At 37.4% G+C, this 18,803-nt stretch overlaps 1 protein-coding gene across 2 annotated transcripts; it reads right to left on the bottom strand.

Moving 5' to 3' along the window:
- Positions 1–553: 553 nt before the first annotated feature.
- Positions 554–18,025, bottom strand: tns2b (tensin 2b). Of its 2 annotated transcripts, XM_052559107.1 has the most exons (26): positions 17,322–18,025; positions 14,622–14,727; positions 14,380–14,417; positions 11,878–11,910; positions 11,013–11,047; positions 10,662–10,845; positions 10,531–10,581; positions 10,275–10,397; positions 9,713–9,777; positions 9,268–9,351; positions 9,077–9,189; positions 8,763–8,823; positions 8,328–8,403; positions 7,441–7,570; positions 7,261–7,323; positions 7,061–7,177; positions 5,572–6,876; positions 5,103–5,163; positions 4,161–5,002; positions 2,768–2,992; positions 2,585–2,662; positions 2,423–2,500; positions 2,131–2,299; positions 1,831–1,899; positions 1,492–1,521; positions 554–1,275 (listed from the first exon to the last, which is right to left on the bottom strand). In XM_052559107.1, the coding sequence occupies exons 1-26, from the start codon at positions 17,433–17,435 to the stop codon at positions 1,131–1,133; spliced, it is 4,395 nt and encodes a 1,464-aa protein (XP_052415067.1). In that variant the 5' UTR covers positions 17,436–18,025; the 3' UTR covers positions 554–1,130. The 2 variants fall into 2 exon arrangements, with proteins under 2 accessions (XP_052415067.1, XP_052415068.1); XM_052559108.1 differs by lacking the exon at positions 1,492–1,521.
- Positions 18,026–18,803: the final 778 nt, after the last annotated feature.

Here is an 18,803-nt window from a genome sequence, read left to right as displayed (position 1 = left end):
AAACTCTAATTCTAGATAGTGGATGTAGGCAAATTGCCAAACTTTTGTGACTTTATTCTTCTGCTAACATGTTACACGCATATATCACAATAATTGCACAATAAAATATAAATATAATAAAATCTACATTGTGCAGAGCACATGAAAGGTATATTTTGATTACAATCTGCTGGTAACTAGGAGATAAATTGTATCAAGCATAATTAAATGGCTCATAATTAAAGGTCAAGTTTAGGATTGTAGGCCACACCTAAGCAAACTATGCTTAACTGGCAACAAGCAAAGACTAGTGCTTTTCTTCAGTACTTAACACAAAGAGAGTAAAGCATGACATGATTAACAAATTTAGAACCTAAACAGACTTTAGATTTTACAGTTGAATTCAAGTAATCACAGTGTTTTGGTGCGTGATCAGTGTATTACAATAATAGTTTACAATAACCTCAAGAGAAACAGATCTCTGAGCAGATTATAACTGCAAACCTTTATTAAATAACATAACTGGAAATCATTTTTTATTATTATTTAATAAAAAGGAGTCTCTAGGCACTTCTGTTTGTCATATTTTTATTAATATTTTAAGTACCAAAAAGTATGAATTTAAAAATGCATCAGTTGACTTTGTGTCTTGTAAAGGGCATTTTGAATAGACCATTTAGCTTAAAAACACACAAACACAAAATAAATGAAAAGAAAAAGAGAACAACACAATAACAGCCATACAGCTTTGGCATCCTGAGTGGTATAATTAAAGGCCCATTTTCTTAACCAAAAATAGGGCTGAGCGTCGAAAACGTACTTTCTCATTTATTTACCCATTAGATATACTCTTCCAGGAAAATCCAGTTGTTTTTCTCATATATTTTATTTTTATTTAATAAAAGGCATTTCGTTTGAAATCACTTCATAATGCTCTCTGTTTCAACACAACCAAATATCACGGATTTACACTAAATGTGAACATGACAGAAAAAAAGAGGAAGCCTGCATAATGAGTTGTCGTAAAAAGTCAGTTTTGTGTATCCCAACGAGGAATACTTCTCTCATTCTGTATATAGGCTAAACATAACACTGACAATTATCCACTGCAATACTATCTAGTACGCTCTGTTTGGTCTTCTAAACAGTGTTCATTTTCGCAGCTGTTGAGGTCCCAGCATGACTTTATTGATGAAGTTCACAATGGCCGAGGCTGGCTGCTCTGGGTCCAGCTCTGCAAACAGGTGACACACGTTTCCCAAACCACCGCTGCGCCGTGCAACAAATCCAAACATCCTATAGACAACAACTAGATATCAGAGATCATGGCACATTGTTCATTTAACAACCATTTTCTTTATGTGTTTCATATCACTGGCTTATTCTGAGTGGAATAAAAAGATAAACACTTGTCTCACTCCTACATTTACACATTTGGAAATAAACCTCCTGAAAGCACAAGAAATGCTACACTGAAAGAGAATATAGAGCTGCATGAGTAGAAGCACTTACTTGCAGGAAGTGTTATCAGCATCAATCCACCTGGCACACACACGTACACACACACACACACACACACACACACACACACACACGTACACAGAGGCTGAGCAACATGTAAAAGCAGAGCAAGTGAGAAAGAAGCATAAAAGAGGGTAGGAGAGCCCTTGTGCAAAAAGAAATAAATAAATATAATAATAGTACACAGACAGCCTTAGATTAGCATAAGAAGCAAACCACTTCCTCTAGACTACGTTCAAAGTAATACACGTTTGTCTTGGCCATAAATTAGAGATACAGTATGTTGTAGATTGGACTTGTATTTCCTAATGATTCCATCTTAAATCTTACCTTTGATCCAGTGGATCCACACTGCTGAAAGTCACACTATGAATAGGGTAATGTCGCCTGAAAAACAGTCTATATAAAGAAAAAAAAAAGAAAGTGATGAAGAGTGAGGTCTGTTTTTACTTTTCAGTGTCTCCGATTAATGTTTTGGATATGAGCCATACAGGCTTGTAGTTTACTACATATTTGAAGGATCGGGCTAAAAATATGCTTGGGGAATGATATTAATAAAGCTTTGTTACAATATAAACTGTTACAATTGGCAAGCAAAACGTAGGTGTTGTTGGACATGTGTGTTTGTACCTGCGCTGGTTATCAGTGAGGGTGATGCCCTGTGTGGACACTTTGAAGTGGACGACTGTTGGTGAAGGACGAGGGTCCTGGGTCAAAGTGCACTTGGTTGCTTTGGAGACGGCTTGCGGGCCAGTCAAAGACTCCGTTTCCACTGAGTTTAGGTAGAGAACATTACAAGCTGACAAGGAGAGAGAGAATAACAAAGAGTGTTACTATTGAACTATTGAAGAGAACTATTGTTTTCCCCACCATCCACCCTTCAAAAAATTAATTCAAATAAAATAAAATAAATCAAACTGACCTGCCCCCTGTTTTAATAGGTCTGCAGCTGTGCTGGTATTAGTTCCACTTTGCAACTCTTGCAATTCTCCTACAAAATCTGAGATACAAACACACACAAATCATTCAATTGTTGCATACTTATTGTGAAAAAATAAATAATAATCATTGATTGTTGTATGACCTCTATCTGGGATACGTAGAACACAAGGAAGAGACACAGGAGTAATGGAGTGTTGATAGACCAGAGCAGAGAGGGAGCCTGGATGAAAAGAAACATCAGAATTAAATCGATAGGGGGTGCTGTTTTCAACACAGAGCATTAGAAAATCATTCATAAACAGGGCACAATCTTTTTTTGTCTCACCAAAATATGTTTCATTTTGACAGCCTTTGATCTTCACTCCTTTAGGACCGCTCTCAATCAGGAAGTGCCTAACAAGCTGCTCCTGCGGGTTGCCCTTCTCTCCATGGTTACTAGCGTGGGCTGGAGGTGTGCTGACTTTCAGGGCCAATCCATATGCGCCTTGGAATGAATTACTATCCCTAATGAGGAAGCAGCCAGGCTCCTTATCTTTTAATACTGCAATGGCTAGATAGAGAAAGAGATACTTCTGTTAAAAGAGTGGCAGGAATATTTGTGAAATGTACATCACCTGCTAAAAACTGATTTACTACAAACTAGATTTAAGAGACGTGATGATATGATGATGGCAAGGTGTTGAGTTTTGTTTTTATTGTGTTGCTATGAGGTTGCTAGGGTGTTCTTATAAGTCATCCACCAGATGAATATCATTAGTCTGATGATTGATTAAAAAAATAAATAAATCAGCATTAGTTTTAATTTGAGAATTGATTACTCATTATATATTTTATTTATATTTCAATGTATTATGTATATTTAGATTTTATTTATTCATTCAAATTATCATTATTAATTTCTCTTATTGGTTTAAATTTTGACCAATACAATAAATCGATAATTATTCCCATTCGGTTAAATAACCAATAAAAAGCTGATGTTAAACTTGGGTCATTCTTTAGTTTGGGGACCAATTCTCAGTATTAACTAACTATTAATAACCACATCTGCCTGAGTAAACTCCTTATTTGCTGAAATTAATTGTTTTAAATATCACAAGTGAATTTGGCATTACAACGTTATAATGTACAGTATGAAAAATGGATATACATTTTGAAATTTGCTCAAATTTATCACCACATAAAAAACTACTGTAACTCTTTACTAAAACTAACTTTACATGTACATACACATTATACTCGCGTAAAGTGTTATATACTGTCTCATCTTGAATGTTTATATCAGTGCATAATTGAAACTATATTATCACCCAGCTATGATCTGTTAAATGCTGCTAAAAAATAAGATATTATAAACATTTACATCATGATTTTTTATAAAGCTGCTTTAAAACAACACGTCTTGTACTGCTAAACAAATTGACTCAAAGTTTTAACAGTGTTTATAAATGATCAGTGTTCTTAAAAATTTGCTTAAGAAGAGGGAAAACTAGCATATGCAAATACATATCTAATATCATATACCTATACCAATAAATCAATGAAATGTCCAATTGTACAGACATATTGTGCACTACTTATAATATGGTAAAACCGTAGCACAGAAGAGTACAATGCCTAAGTCAGTGTCATGGGTCTGAATGGCAGAGTATATAGGCCCAAATGCATACATTGAAATAACACTGATGTAAGCCCCACTAAAATGCAGATGTTCTCACCCTGGTCTCTGGAGATGCCAGGTTTGTACCAGTACTTGGAGCTATCTTGGACAAACTTAGAGCTGAGGCGGTTCTCTGGCTCCTCCACGCCACTAGAGGGGGTTACTTTGCATTTAGATGCAGGAGGCAATTCATTCGTATTAGTGGAGAAGGACACATGGAACTGGGCAGAGGAAGTAGAAGGCTTTCCAGCTGATTTTATTGAGGAAGTGCCAGTACAATCAGACACATTGTGAAGGGGGGATGAGCGTTGTTTTTCAGGGAGAGGAGGTTGGGGTAGGGAAGCTGGGATGGTGATCTCAGTGTAGCCTGTGTACGGTACATGAGGCACCGTCAGAAGAGGGTAGCTGTATGATGCTATAGGAAATGTGGGTGTGATGTAGCCGTCAGGGTCAGGGGACGATGCTGTCAGGTCACTGTTGCTGCTTTCCTCATTACAGTCAGTTAAGGTTGTCATGCTTTGCCTTTCAGCATTTATGTTAAATGAAGGGAATTCAGAGGCAGAGCTTCTCTCTGAAGAACAAAGAGGTGGTTGAGGACTTGTTGAGGTTGAAGTTGAGGTGTAGCATGAGCTGGGGCGCTCCGCTTTTTCCTGTTCTGATTCTGGGATGCTGGTGTTGAGAAGTCTGGGGTTGTGGGTTTGTACCTGCACTGAGTCCACAACCTTGGATGACGGTGGGTTAATAATGAGGGTGGTGTTAGATGTAGATTCTGTGATGGGTGTTTTCTTCATATTTTCCTCTGCTCCACTGACAGCCGAGACAACAGGGATCAGAGACCCAGGGAAAGTTTCATCTTCCAGAGCTTTGCTTTTCATTGGTTCTCCCACCTCCACTGATCTCCTGTTAGAATACACAGTGGAACTTAGGCTGATAGTCCATTAAATCCAATGTACAAAATAAACTGTGGCTGCAAGATTAATGTACGTGAAGAAACAATTACCTGTGAGGAGAAAGGGCCTCGTTGTGACTTTTATTAGCATCTAAAACCTTAATACGTCCATCTACAAAAAACACAAAATTGAATGTACAATAGATTAGATTAGGGAAGTAGAAGAAACTGAAAGTTAAAGGGATAGTTCACCCAAAAATGGCAATTCTGTCATTATTTACGTCATTTAGTTATACAGACTATTTGTGTTTCATTTATGGTACATTTCTGCCCCTTTTAGAGGCTGACCGTATCAATCACCAACAAATTTTGTGTACCGTTTTTGTGCTCCACAAAATAATAATAATAAAAATACAGTTTAGATGACTTAAGGGTGATGAACAGAAGTTTCTGTTTTGTTTTTTTGTGGTCTGGCATTATAGCACAAATATTTCTGTTACATACATTTAATAAAAAAAAAGTTGTTTTAGGAATGCATTGGTTGTTATAATTTGTCTACAAACTGTGTCAATGTGATTACCGTTAATGCCATGCTGACTCTCTTCAGCTGAAGCATTGTTGTGATTGGCTCGTTTAGGAGATGGAGTGATCGCAATGGGGGAGGAGTTTGGGGAATGACTGATGGAGGCGTATCCAGGACTCTCTCTGAGTGGTTGTGGAGAGCAAGGACAGGGTGGATGAGGGCTGTGGTAGCCACTGCTTTGGGGGCTGGGATATGGACTGAGTGGTGTAATATGTTCAGGTTGAGCATCTGAAACATATACAGGTTGGTCTTGTTTTGGGACAGTGTGGCAATGTCCGTATGATGAAGATACTGGTGACATTGCTAGTTTGCGTCGCCAGTATTCCGCCTCTTGAACTCCCTCCCAATGAGACTCCGCCCTTCCATCCCTCCAGTGCATAGGTCCCTCCCTCCTAATCCCAAACTCTGCCTCTCTAGACCAAGGAATAGCTTCTAATTCTCTACATCGTAAAGAATGGAGGGCAACGTCCTCTCGTAAGCGAGAACAGTCCCTGCAGGAGCATGATGTTGGTTGAGTCGTGCTGTAACGTAATTCTCGGTATGGACTGGAGACCAGTGACTGATTAGGGGTTAGGGTAGGCGGGATGTGGGCGTGGGCGTGGCCTTGAGGGAGGGCGGAGTAATGAACCACAGGACATGCTTCCCCAGAGTAGAATGCACGTGTCTGTACAGGAAGTGTCTGGGAACGGGAGGACTGTGAGTGGGAAAGTGGCGAATAAAGGTGGGTTTCTTGAGTGGGATATGAGTACATGTGCCTGATTGTTTCTGGGCAGGGATGGTGCAGACATCGCCCTCTCTCCCATAAAATATCAGGCTGGGATACACACAAGTCTCGTACTGGCAGTGGGGCAGTGCGGCTGCAGGGAAGGGTGTGGTGTTTGGGATGGGGTGTTTGTGCAAGTGCATGCAGGCTGGTCAGGTCTGGATCACAGAATGAATGAGTATGGGAATACGGGCGAGCATAACAAGACTGAACGGGCCGATCCGGTCTCACGGGGGAGCAGTCGCCATCGTCAAGAATTGCGGTTTCTCTGTGTCTTTCCCTGTCTTCATCCTTCTCTCTTTTTTCTCTTAAGGGTGGAGAGAGGGATTTGGGTGGTGCTGAGGAGCAAATTGTGTCTTTGCTGAGTGAGAGAGGCTGGATGGAGACATGAATGGGAGGAGTAGAGGAGGAATGACTGGGTGAATGTGTGGAGGTTTGGATGGAAGTCGGGCATCCGCTGGGACTGGAGCCTGGTGCTCGACGCTTCTTCACTTGAGCATACAGACTACCGTCCAAAGGCCCACGTGTGTGACAGATATCTACCAATCACAGGGAATACATAGACAAAAACCATATTATTTGCAGTCACATGGACATGGAATATACACGGACATCTTATCTTATCTTGTACTTCGGCCAACAATTTTTTCGGTTAGTTTGATTGCAATTCAAGTTTTTGTAGCTTGACTTGCTACAGGTTTGGGCTAGACTGAGTGCACATACCCTCAACACTATCCTCATGGTGAAGGTTAAAGTTTTCATATGAGTCCCAACGCACAATAGGATCTGCAGTGCCGTAATCCACAGATATACCCGGGTCATTTCCCTGTACCTCTCCACCTAAAAATACATAAAACACACATATAGCAATAAGAGTTAATGGAGGAAGGGATGGAGAACAAGTGCAGTTGATAGATGTGTACCTCTTCTTTGCGGGCCAGAAGAAAACAGCAACTCCACTGTAGCATCTGCAGGGAAACGGTCATCTACACACAAAGGCGAATCAGAATAATCATTATACAGAAAACACATTTTATTCCTCTGCTTCTGAGCAGTCGAGGCAATGGAGGGTACAGTCATACAAACAGCGCCTGTGTGTTTACCTGTGCAAGCATGGTCAAGTTCTCCTTTGCCAAAAGCAAGCTGAGACCCATGAACACTACAGGTGTGAAACTGGACTCTGAACACACACTCTCTCTTACACACATCTGAGAGACGGTGATAGCACTTCACCTAAGGACACACAATAAGAAGCAGTTTTACTGAGAAAAAGCATGGTCGTTTTGTAGTGAAAATATGGTGCTTCTCTCAACTCACCTACACATTGCTTGGGTGTTAAAGGTGGTTGTTAGGACATTGATATGTGGTTTCTAAGGCCTTCTGAGTGTAAAATATTGCTATGGGGATGAGAGGGTGTACTGGCCCACCAAGTGTTTATGATATTCTTGTGAAGAGATATAAACAGGTTTAATTTGGGCTTTTATTTACATCTAAACAGTGATTGACATGCATACATAGAGGACATCACATATGGTAAACGAAAAGCTGAAACGTGTGTGCATCATGCAAGAGAACCAATGAAGTTAGTTCTTGCGTGTGATGAACACTTGAGCACATTTGAGGTTCTGGGTTTACCATATATGATTTGTTCTATGCATGTTTGTTTATATGTGAATTAAAGCCTAAATTAAATCTGTTCATCATAGAAAGTGAGCAGCTACCTGGACTTCTAGTGTAGGGACACAATCAACTCAGACCTCATTAAAAATTTGTCTTATGGGTTTGGAATGACATGAGTGTGAGAGAATTATGATAGAATTAAAATTTTTGGGTGAACTATCACTTTAAATATGGTCATTTAATAATGTGGTGATGTTTTTAATATGCATTTAAAAATATTTCTCCCTCCAAAGCAGTGGCCAGCAAGCAGGTGATAAGAAAATCTTATATAAGAAGAATGTATTCTTGTGAAATGTTTGAGGGTACTTACCAGGATGTCTCCCTTCAGCAGTAGAGCTGGTTCAATATTCACACACAGAATCTTACTGTTAGGGCTCTGAATATCACTGTAACACACACACACACAAGTAAGAACAGTCAAGAGAGGACATGATATGATAAAAAGAAGAGAGGAGAAGTGTGATTTGGACCCACTAGGAGCCAGAGTTGGTTATTCTGAGAGACCAGCTTGTTGTTGACCAGTTAAACCAGCATGGCATGGCTGAGAGACTAACTACACCATTTTAGCCAGAATGTAAGATCATCTTAAGCCAGCTTAGAGCAGCTTAAACCAACAAGATGTTTATTTTTGCAGGGCTGAGCTCCAGAGGTCAATATTTCAGACTGCACGCATTGACCACCATGCCACAGCGCTGAAAAACATCACTGAAAAACAACATGACACTGGCAAAACAGACCCACTTACTATTTGCCTGAAGAATAGACCAGCTGCAATGACTGATAGATCTTCAAAAAGGGAGAGTAACCTGCAAAATGCAATTAATAATATGGGGAAACAAAATTAAAGGGATAGTTTACCCAAAAATAATTTACTCACTCTCATGTCGTTCCAGAACTGTATGACTGAAGAAAGTCATACAGGTGAGTAAATTTTTACTTCAACTATCACTTGAACACATGCTAATTTAAAATATTCATACATATTAATGTTGTGTTTTCCTCAAAATCAATTCAGAAAATACAAAATAAGGCCTGATTATGATTGAACAGGTTGTGTACCTCCTGCTGACTGGTAGTTGAGCAAAGCTGGAATATGAATTTTATGCAGGAACAGAGGGGAGCTGTTCATTTTTATTGCACCCGAGAGAAGACCGGCAAAATAATATATATATCTGCAATGACAGAGAGAATATCATGACCAAACTAGAACAAGTTATTCTGGAACAAACAGAAATAAAGGTTGGTCATACCTGTTCTGAGATGGCTGGAGAGAGGAAGAGATTTTATCCTCACAAAATTTGCTCATAGCAACTGTCGAGAGAGCCTGATCTGCCCTGCACACATACATACAGAAAAAGTCAAGTGTAATTACAACAAAGTGCTCCCAAAGGCACTGCATAAGAGTTTTAATGGTTTGAGAAAGAAGTCTCGTACGTTTACCAAGGAATATTATCCAATAATATTACAAATAAAAATAACATATTTCTAATTAATTTATTTTAAATGTAATTTATTTCTTTGATAAAAGTTCAAACAGCACTTATTTAAAACAAAAATGTAAAATTTTATGAGCCCTTGCTCAATGAAACTTAATTTCTTAAAAAAAATATATATATATGGTGTTGGCCTACCCATTGATTAACTGGGTAATGTGTTTAACTATGTGTGTGTGTGTGTGTGTGTGTGTGTAAATACCCAGCTGATATCTTGCTATAATGCAAGTAAGCTGCCACAATCACCCCTGTTTTTCCTTTGTTGCCCTGAGAAATTGGCAGGTACAGAAAAAGGAAAACAGATAAAGAAGAAGAAAAAATATACAACTATTACAACTAATACTAATATTGGGTCATGCTTTCTAAGACACAAAAATTGTATAAAATGTAAATTCTGTCATCATTTGCAAATCTATGTTTGACCAGACTGACTTGGTTAAGTTCAACTTGCTGACTGTTATCTGGTCACAGAGTTTAACAGCCCAATAGAAGGAAGGATTGAGAGTTCTATGGACTTCTTTTATGATACTTTTATAGTGCTTTCTGTAGTTTCAGTGCCAATTCATTGTAACTGCATGGAAAAGAGAGTACATTAGTCGAAACTTTTCCATTAGAAAGGCAGTCATTTGAGTTTGGAATGACTTTCGAGTAAGTAAATGGTGACAGAATCTCATTTTTGGATGATCTATTCCTTTAATAAAAATGATGACATTTAGACACTTTTAGCTCTTATCTATTAAATTCAAATAACTTCTGATCTCAACCTTGCAGTGCAGTACAACCACATTCTGGGGGTCAGAGTTAAGCCAGTTCTCCATGGTTTTGCACACAGCACATATTTTATCAAGGGACGGGGCATGTAGATCAGGCCATCCAAACTCCTCAACCTGAAATACAGAAACAAAGGCATACATCAAAAACAAGCCAGCCATAGACTGACTCTTAAATGAAGATATATGCAAATTTTGTTAATGGAATAATACATACAAAGCCACTTTTAATAAAACAGCAAGAAAATACCTTTGGATTTAGCTTGCAGATGTCATGGCGTTTCTCTGACAGATTTATAAGCTAAAAAGTAAAAGAGACATAAGAGTGATAATTCACGTGGCTTTAAAACTCAACAATTATGACACAGAAATACAACTCACCAAGAACTTGTCTTGATGTTTAGATTTCAGCATGGCCACCACTTCCTTAAGGTTAGAGCTGTAACGCTGTTCTTCCAGGTCAGACAGATAGAGGACAGAGATGATACGCTCAGTTATGTAGGTCAGGTCGAAGTCATAATGACTGCCCATCAATTTCTCCATAACACTCTCCATTTTGTCTCTCCTGTGAAACACACAAAAAACACAAGAAAGTCACACTCAAATACAAAAAAAAGAAGCAGTGCACCTTAAAAAAGAATGATGATTCTCATACAACACGAATGTGAGTGATGACAGATTGTTACTTTTTGAGTGAGCAAATGTTGCCGTAAACATGAAATTTGCTCTTACCTGGGAGGAATGGTCATCTGGTTTTGAAATGGGGGCTAGGAAAGATCGGAGTTAAAAGAATGTGAATTAAAAGCAGGCAGACATGGTGCAGACATTTCTTTTAAATTGCAATACATCAAACACACTTAATAATTCCTTAACCTTCCTATTCTGATAATAATTCTTTTTATGTTTGACTCCAATTATGCCTTTGTAAAAATAATGATCATTTGAAAATTTACCTTGTATTTCCTTACAAATTGTTTTAATATGTTCCTCTGATATCCCAGCAGAAAGATTTTACAGAAGGTTACTGAAGCAGGCATGCACTTTTCAAATATATCACTATTATCTAATATCATTTCATTGTTTTTTGCTTAAAGTCCATTTAACCTCAGTCAAAATACATGGTAAAAATATATATACTGTATAAGAAATTGAAAGGAAACCAACCGTAATGGATGTCTATAATGTGTATATTAATCAGAAAATCATGGGAATATGCACTGCATTTATTTATTTTGTTTTATACCTGGAGTCTCTGAGACCCCAAACATAAGTTACATTTATATTTTGTCGTATGAATAGCATTTTAAAGGTTAAACTAATAAATGTAGAAAAAGTTAACATTACATTATAATAATATTAATAATAATTAAATTATCCCTAAGCTGAATAAACTCAAAAATATCCTAAATGTAGTTGCTTCTGAATTTTACAGTGAAGGAAATTTTGTGTATAATAAGTTCTCATAAGATTCATAAAGTCTCAGCTAGATCGCTCAGTGTCAGTTCTGCTAAATTCATTCATGTAAATGTAACACAGATGCAATCTTAGGTATAACCTTTAAGATATATGTTAAAAAGCAGCTTGGGGTAACACTCACTGGATCTGAGATAACTTCACAAGGGACAGAGACCTGGACGAAAGACAGACAGAGAAAAGTGTGTATTAGACCCATGGTAACCAAGTCTCTGATGTATGATTTGGAAGGTTTAGACATCAGAGAGCATATAAGAGACACATACCAGCCTCTTAAACATACACACACGCAGCTAACATACTTTGGGGCCACTGGGTGACTCTCCATTTTAAGACATCCTCTCTGTCCTCATTAGGTTATTATCACACCAGGGGACATCTGGTACTGTTTAACACTGTCTATGAGTGTGTGTGCGTGCACATATTTGCACACGTTCACTTTGCTTCCTTCTCAGTAATTAGTTTAGACATACCATTTTAACTTACAGACTGACACAAATGGCTTTAAAACCATTTTGTTAGTATATGCAATTAAATGTACAGTTGAGGATGAAACCATATATTCCAGAGTTGTAAATCAAACCGAAGCGTTAGAGAATCTGTCATTAGAAAACCTAAATAGACCATCATTTTGCATATTTGAGGGTGGGTATAAGTGTAATGGGGGATATTCTGATAGACTGACAGACAGGAAGTCTGATGTGGAAGAGAAACAAAAGCAGCTGATCTCTCCATCCAGGACGGATGAAATGCCTGCTGGCTTTATGAACTATTTCCACTACTCTATTTCAGATGATCAGCTGGCCTGTGCCTCCGATCATGAGTCTGTTTCACCATGTAAGTCACGAATGTTCACTTCATTGCTGCCTTAAATTTAAGTAGAAGCAATTTTGTTCATCAGTTAGGTTCTGTAGAAGTAATTTTTTTAATTATTTGAGCTCTGACTTTGGATTGACCTGCTGGAAAACCCAGCTGTTGAAAGTTGAAACTAACAGGTTGCTATAACCTAATGATAAAATCATATTACAGTGCAGACAAAACAAATCCTTTATGAGGGATGAGGAAACACACTGGGGTTCATTAACTGCATCCTGTTTTAGCAGGTAACAAGTAATTGCAAGTGAAGCAGACACAATCATACGCTTACACGCAATCACTAAACAAACATAAAGATAAATGTTTATAGATTACAAACCTTAACAACCCTCTGATTTTATCTCTGTCATATGTCAGTGTGTCTTACTCTCTTCTCTCTTCTTTCATTCCATATATTGCTGATTCTCTTTTACTGGATTTCTCTTTGTGCCAAATAGTTTATCTCACTACAAACACAAATTGATTCTACAATCTAAGTATACTTTACATTTCTCAAAAGCAAAATGAATTACCTCTTTGATGCCCCTTTAAAAAAAGGAAAAGTGTCTGTACCTTTCTCAGATGAGTCCAGTTTTCTAGAGCTCCTATAGCATACACATACAAGTGCTCTACTCTCTTTCTCTCTCTTTCTGATCCTCTCTCTTGCTCCCACCCAACTCTTCCTCTCTCTCTCTCTCGCTCTAAAACCAGGCATGGACTGTAAGAAGTATTTAAGTAAATCATGCTTAAAATGTCAAAATATTTACTTGATTATTGCACTTTTTCATTGTTTGTTCATATTATATGCATTACTTGATCTGGATGAAGGTCCCACAGACAGTTAACGCATTACCTAACAACACGCACCTAATTTGTTACTGTATTAATTATTTTTGTTAACATTCTCATGCTAGCTCAAGTTCACGGAATACTAACAAATGCAACAATCAATTTTAATAATATATTAGTGAATGCTGAAATTAATATTAACTAAGATTAATATACTGTATACTTTTGAAGCAATTTTCATAGTTCATGATAACAACCTTAACCTTTTTGTAAAGTGTCACAGTTTCATATTCTATGTTTTAAGCCAAACCAACTAGTATAGTGAATTTCATTTTTAATACCATTCATCTTTCTTCGAGCATGCACTGGGGTATGAATAATTATGGCTGCATTGTTCTGACACTTCAGGCAAGGCATTTACTTAAAAAAAGGAGTAAATTAACTTAACTCAAAACATAAGATGAAACTGTTGCCTTAGTTTTTTAAATAATAATATTTATTTTTACTGATAAGAAAATGTAAAAGAGAAGAAAGTGAACAGGAAAAATAATAAGAAATAGAAGGAGAGCAAGAGAGGAACAGCTGAGGTGTGTAGCGTGCGGATAGACTGCTGTATATCCGTGTGATGCACTGTTGGCATGCAGTGACTGACTGAAATTTCTATTAATACCAAAGACAACCAGAGTTCATAACTCATCTGAATTAGACCCATTTGTACTATATTTGTGAGTGACACACATCACAAGACCAAAAGCCACCTGGATAAACACATCGCTACAAGGACCCATACATCCACTAACAACGAGAATGCATATTCTTCTGCCATTTCCTTATTGGTTAAAACAAAATCAAGTAATCCCTGTTTAGCCAAAGTTTAGCCATATCCAGAGTACTTCATAAAAGGGATATATATCAGCCATATATATATGGCATATACATATACATTAGAGTTATATATCAGCTGTAAGAAAAAGAATCTTACCTTTTCCTCGCATTTCTTATGAACTGCAGTTTTACACTCTGCAAGGAAAAAAATGTACATTACATTAATAAATATTATTGTACATTATGTGCATGTGGCGGGCAGGTTTTTCCTACGTGGGAAACTAAAATCCCACATGGACAGTAAAACCTGAAATCACATACAATATAGAAATAAGAGGAAATATCAGCTAATATAAGTCAGTATAAAGTCATCACAGTAAAAACAAATGTATGTTTTACCTCTGCAATACATGCCATGGCTGTCGAAAGCTTGACTGCAGACAACACAGTGGTGTTTCTTCTTGAAGTTCCTCTCTTTAAAGGAGTGTGAACCCATCTTCCCCATCTACATATATAAATACACACACACACACACATACACAAGACCTCAAAATTATACAGCAGCAGATTCTGTGGGATCTGTATGTATGTACATTTGGCAGGAACTAAACCCAAACACATCTGCCAACCACAAACATGATATTAAAGAGCAGTGAGCACACATGTCCACACGCCCCCAGTTGTGGTGATATGAAGAGAATAAATCAATCACTCATATGAAGGCGATGAATGAAAATCATGTTTGTTTTGGTAATAGTGCTGTGATGATAGAACTGTTTCAAAACACACACTCTTCCGGATGTGTGTTCACAGTGTGTGTGTGTTCACTATGCACTTTGGATGGGTTAAATGCAGAGCACAAATTCAGAGTACGGGTCACCATACTTGGCTGTATGTCACGTCATTTTGGCAAAATGGCCAGATATTGCATAAAACAACTGGATATGGATCTATCTATCTCTAGATGTCACATCACACACACATACATACATACACAGTATAAAACAAGTCACTCTTTGAACAGCATTTATAACATTTTGTTGATAAAATGTCAGCAATGATTATAAAAACGTTTGGTAAGACATTTGTATAAGATTTGTAATGGTGAAAAGAAGAGTCTCACCAGGGCTCACCAGAAACAGTACGTTATTAGAATTTAAAATCATTTTTGAGCATATTTTATCACACAGTCCTTCAGAAATCATTGTAATATACTGATTAGGTGTTCAAATAACACTTCTTATTACTTTCAATGTTTAAAAACAGTTGTGCTGCTTAATACCAAGTTACATGTTACATAAAAAAAACCTACAGACCCAAAATCTGTGAACGGTAATGTAGTCCTTCATAAGCAGATTGCTAGGTTTATCACGTGACAATGCTGCCATCTACAGACTGTAAATGGTAAGTAAACAATCGCTATGTTACAAGCAGACTGGTGCGTAACTTTTTTAAGTTGTAAACCACCTAAAACAATATGTCTAAAGATGTAACGGAAAATATGTCTCTTCTACAATAATAGAGAGTGTTTTTTAAAAACACATATACCGCAGTTCATTCATCATCTAGTTCAAAGGTTATTTTCATAGACTTTGTTTACATATTGCGAGCATGTGGCAACCAGATTAAAAAAAAAAAAATCTCGTTTCATGTTTTTTATTTATTTTTATTTTTTAAAAAGCACGGTTTCAGATAAAGGACTTTTTCAGGTCTCCACCCTCTCTCTGTGTCTCGCTGTCTCCAGCCAAAGTTTGGCTCATGGATAAAGCATTTCCCTCCACATATCCAACACACACACAGCCACAGCTTTCTCCTCATGCCTTCTCACTTCTTACTTCTCCTCTGAGTCCAAAACTGATAAGGTTACTAGCATTCTCCCGATGTCTAATGAACATGCTATATGACAGAGTGAGAGAGACAGAGTTTTCTCTCTGCTACTGTTGGTTGCTGACATTTTGAAATAAGATTTTTGGCCCTGCTAATAGGAATTCTCTTACACTCATATACAGACTCACATTCCGGGCAGGAGTAGACGGGAGCAGGTGGGAAGGCCGAGGTATGCTTCCACCGTCCCAGAATTCCACTGTCTATTTTTAACCAGTCTTTCTGACCACAGGATCCCTAGGAAACGTGTGTGTTTGTGTGTATGCTTCCATGGCTGTGTTAATCTGGCTATTTGTCTGTGGTTATGGAATATATATATATTTTTTCTCTCAAGAGCACAGCACACCATAACATGTAAGTGTTTGCCACTGCCTAAAATGTGTTATGTGAAATGGAAATGTTCTATTTATGTACATTTTCCATCTTATAGGAGCGTTTTCTAAGGGCACATAACATACTAAAGCTGTCTGACCCCAAAGAGTCAACCTGCCGCCAAATGACGGACATGAAAGTGTGACTGCGAGTGTGTGTTTCTGTGGGTTGGGGAGGGGTTCATTGAGAGGGATATCCTTTAAATATCCTCCTTACAGCAAAAATATAACTTTAATATCTATTAAGCTGCATTTTGAGCAGTGATAGCAGTATAAACATTCATTACAAAACTACTTAAAGCAAGTATATAACATAATATAATGCAATAAAATATAACTTTAATGCATTAATGCATTTGGTATCATTAACTAATAAAGAATTTTTTTGTATAATTTATTAATCTATATTAATGTTCATTAGTGCAACATACATTTTAACATTTCAGGCTGAAGAAAATTCACATCATATGAATTAGGAATTAACACAAATTATCAATCAACAGTATACTTAACATTAAAACCGGATTAGCAAATGCTATAAAAGGTTTACTTTTGTTTTTTAGTTTTCATAATACCTAATGCATGATTTAATGCTAATGAATGTAACCTTATTGTAAAGTGTTACTAAGATACCTTTTATGTAAATTAACATTACTACATTATATAATGCAAAACAGATCATTAGTTAAAAAGTCACCAATTAATTAAAAATAACAAGTTGTATATGTTTTATATGTTCTCTATTGACCCTCAATTCAACAGTATACCCACTGCAGTCATTGTCTGGAGATCTCCTTACCTGTATATGACCCCATGCTCTCTCTCCTCTCACACACACACGCACCTCTGTTAAGCTGAGAATCTCTGCATCCTCTGTGAGGTCTCGTGTTTTCGGGGGGTCCAAGGGCTGAGGATTCCTCTCTTTGACCCAACGCTGCTTGCTGAAGACACAACCCATTCTACTTGCTTAATTTCTCCTTGAAAATACTTTCCTTCTCCTCTTACACTTTCTTAGCCCTTCTTTTCCTTAGTCTTCAGTCCAGGTTGCTTCTTGTTTTAGGTTTTCCCTGTCCTCAAGGACGTCTCCTTGTTCCTCAATGCCTAAGTGTCCAGTTCCAACACGGAATCATATTTGTAACACCTTCTTTTCCACACATTCTCTCCCACTTCCAAAGTTTCCCTCTTCTGTCTCACAGGGTGTCTTCCCTCTGACTGTCTCTTGAACCCCTCACATGCACACTATGTAACGCCCTCCTCCGTCTCTCTCGCAGCTGTTTTTGGCAGGCTTACGTCAGACCCTTCCTCTTCTTTGGCACTCGAGCTCTGCTCACCCACTGGGAGCCATCACACACACACTCACACACAACCCCTAAGGCTTGTATTCCAACATCTCTCCACCACCCAGTCCCCAAGTCCGCACACAAAGAGCATTAGGTCTTCTGTTCCTCCTCATCTTCATCTTTCATTGGCAGAATGAGACAACAAAGCATCTGTTCTTGTTCTTTCACATCCGCTCCGTCCAAGCAGCACTCGCCTCGCATCTGCACGTGTGGGTGCAATACTGAATAAGTTACTGTGAAGCACATGAAACCACAAAAACTCTTCCATGAATAAAATTCCATTCATAATAAAGTTTATATTATTTATTAGAATTAAAAACGGGCTGCAGGGGTGAAGAACCAACATCTTCCTGAGGAAACAGTAGAAATTGTAAAACATTTTTAAGATTTGTAACATTTTGACGTAGAAATGAAGCGTTTCACTTCTGAATTATAATTTGATTTACAATTATATTAATGCAAGTTACATGACAGATCTGGCATCTTCTGAATCTTCTAGTTGAAGACTTTTTATAAAAATAAAATAAAATTAATATCATGTATAAATATCAAGTTTTCAACATACTTCCACTGGACAAAAATGCACAACTTTAATTTGTATAAAAAAAAAGAAAAAAAAAAGTGCATTCAGACTGATTCTTTTTTTTACGCAACATGTTTCCTGGGAATCAAACCCACAACCTTTTGTGCTGCTAATGCAATGCTCTACCACTGAGCCACAGAAACACTACATAATAGAAAAATATTCTATAAACCATACAAAATAAAGCAAAATAAGAAAAATAAATAAATGTTTAGTTTAACACTCACCACTTTCCTATCCATTACATAGCTACTTTTCTCAAAATATCTACACAAAACTGTGTCAAAATCAATCTACAGTTCACTACAATATAAAGTAATTTGCATTGCAAATAATGCTTATATGTCTTTTGTTCATGATGTAATTACAGTATAGCATGTGGCTAGATATTAGTATTCTGCAG

This window comes from Carassius gibelio, chromosome B6 (assembly GCF_023724105.1).
Source record: "Carassius gibelio isolate Cgi1373 ecotype wild population from Czech Republic chromosome B6, carGib1.2-hapl.c, whole genome shotgun sequence".
NCBI lineage: Eukaryota > Metazoa > Chordata > Actinopteri > Cypriniformes > Cyprinidae > Carassius > Carassius gibelio.
The sequence above is the reverse complement of the archived record's forward strand: the minus strand, read 5'-3'. Positions and strand labels throughout refer to the sequence as shown.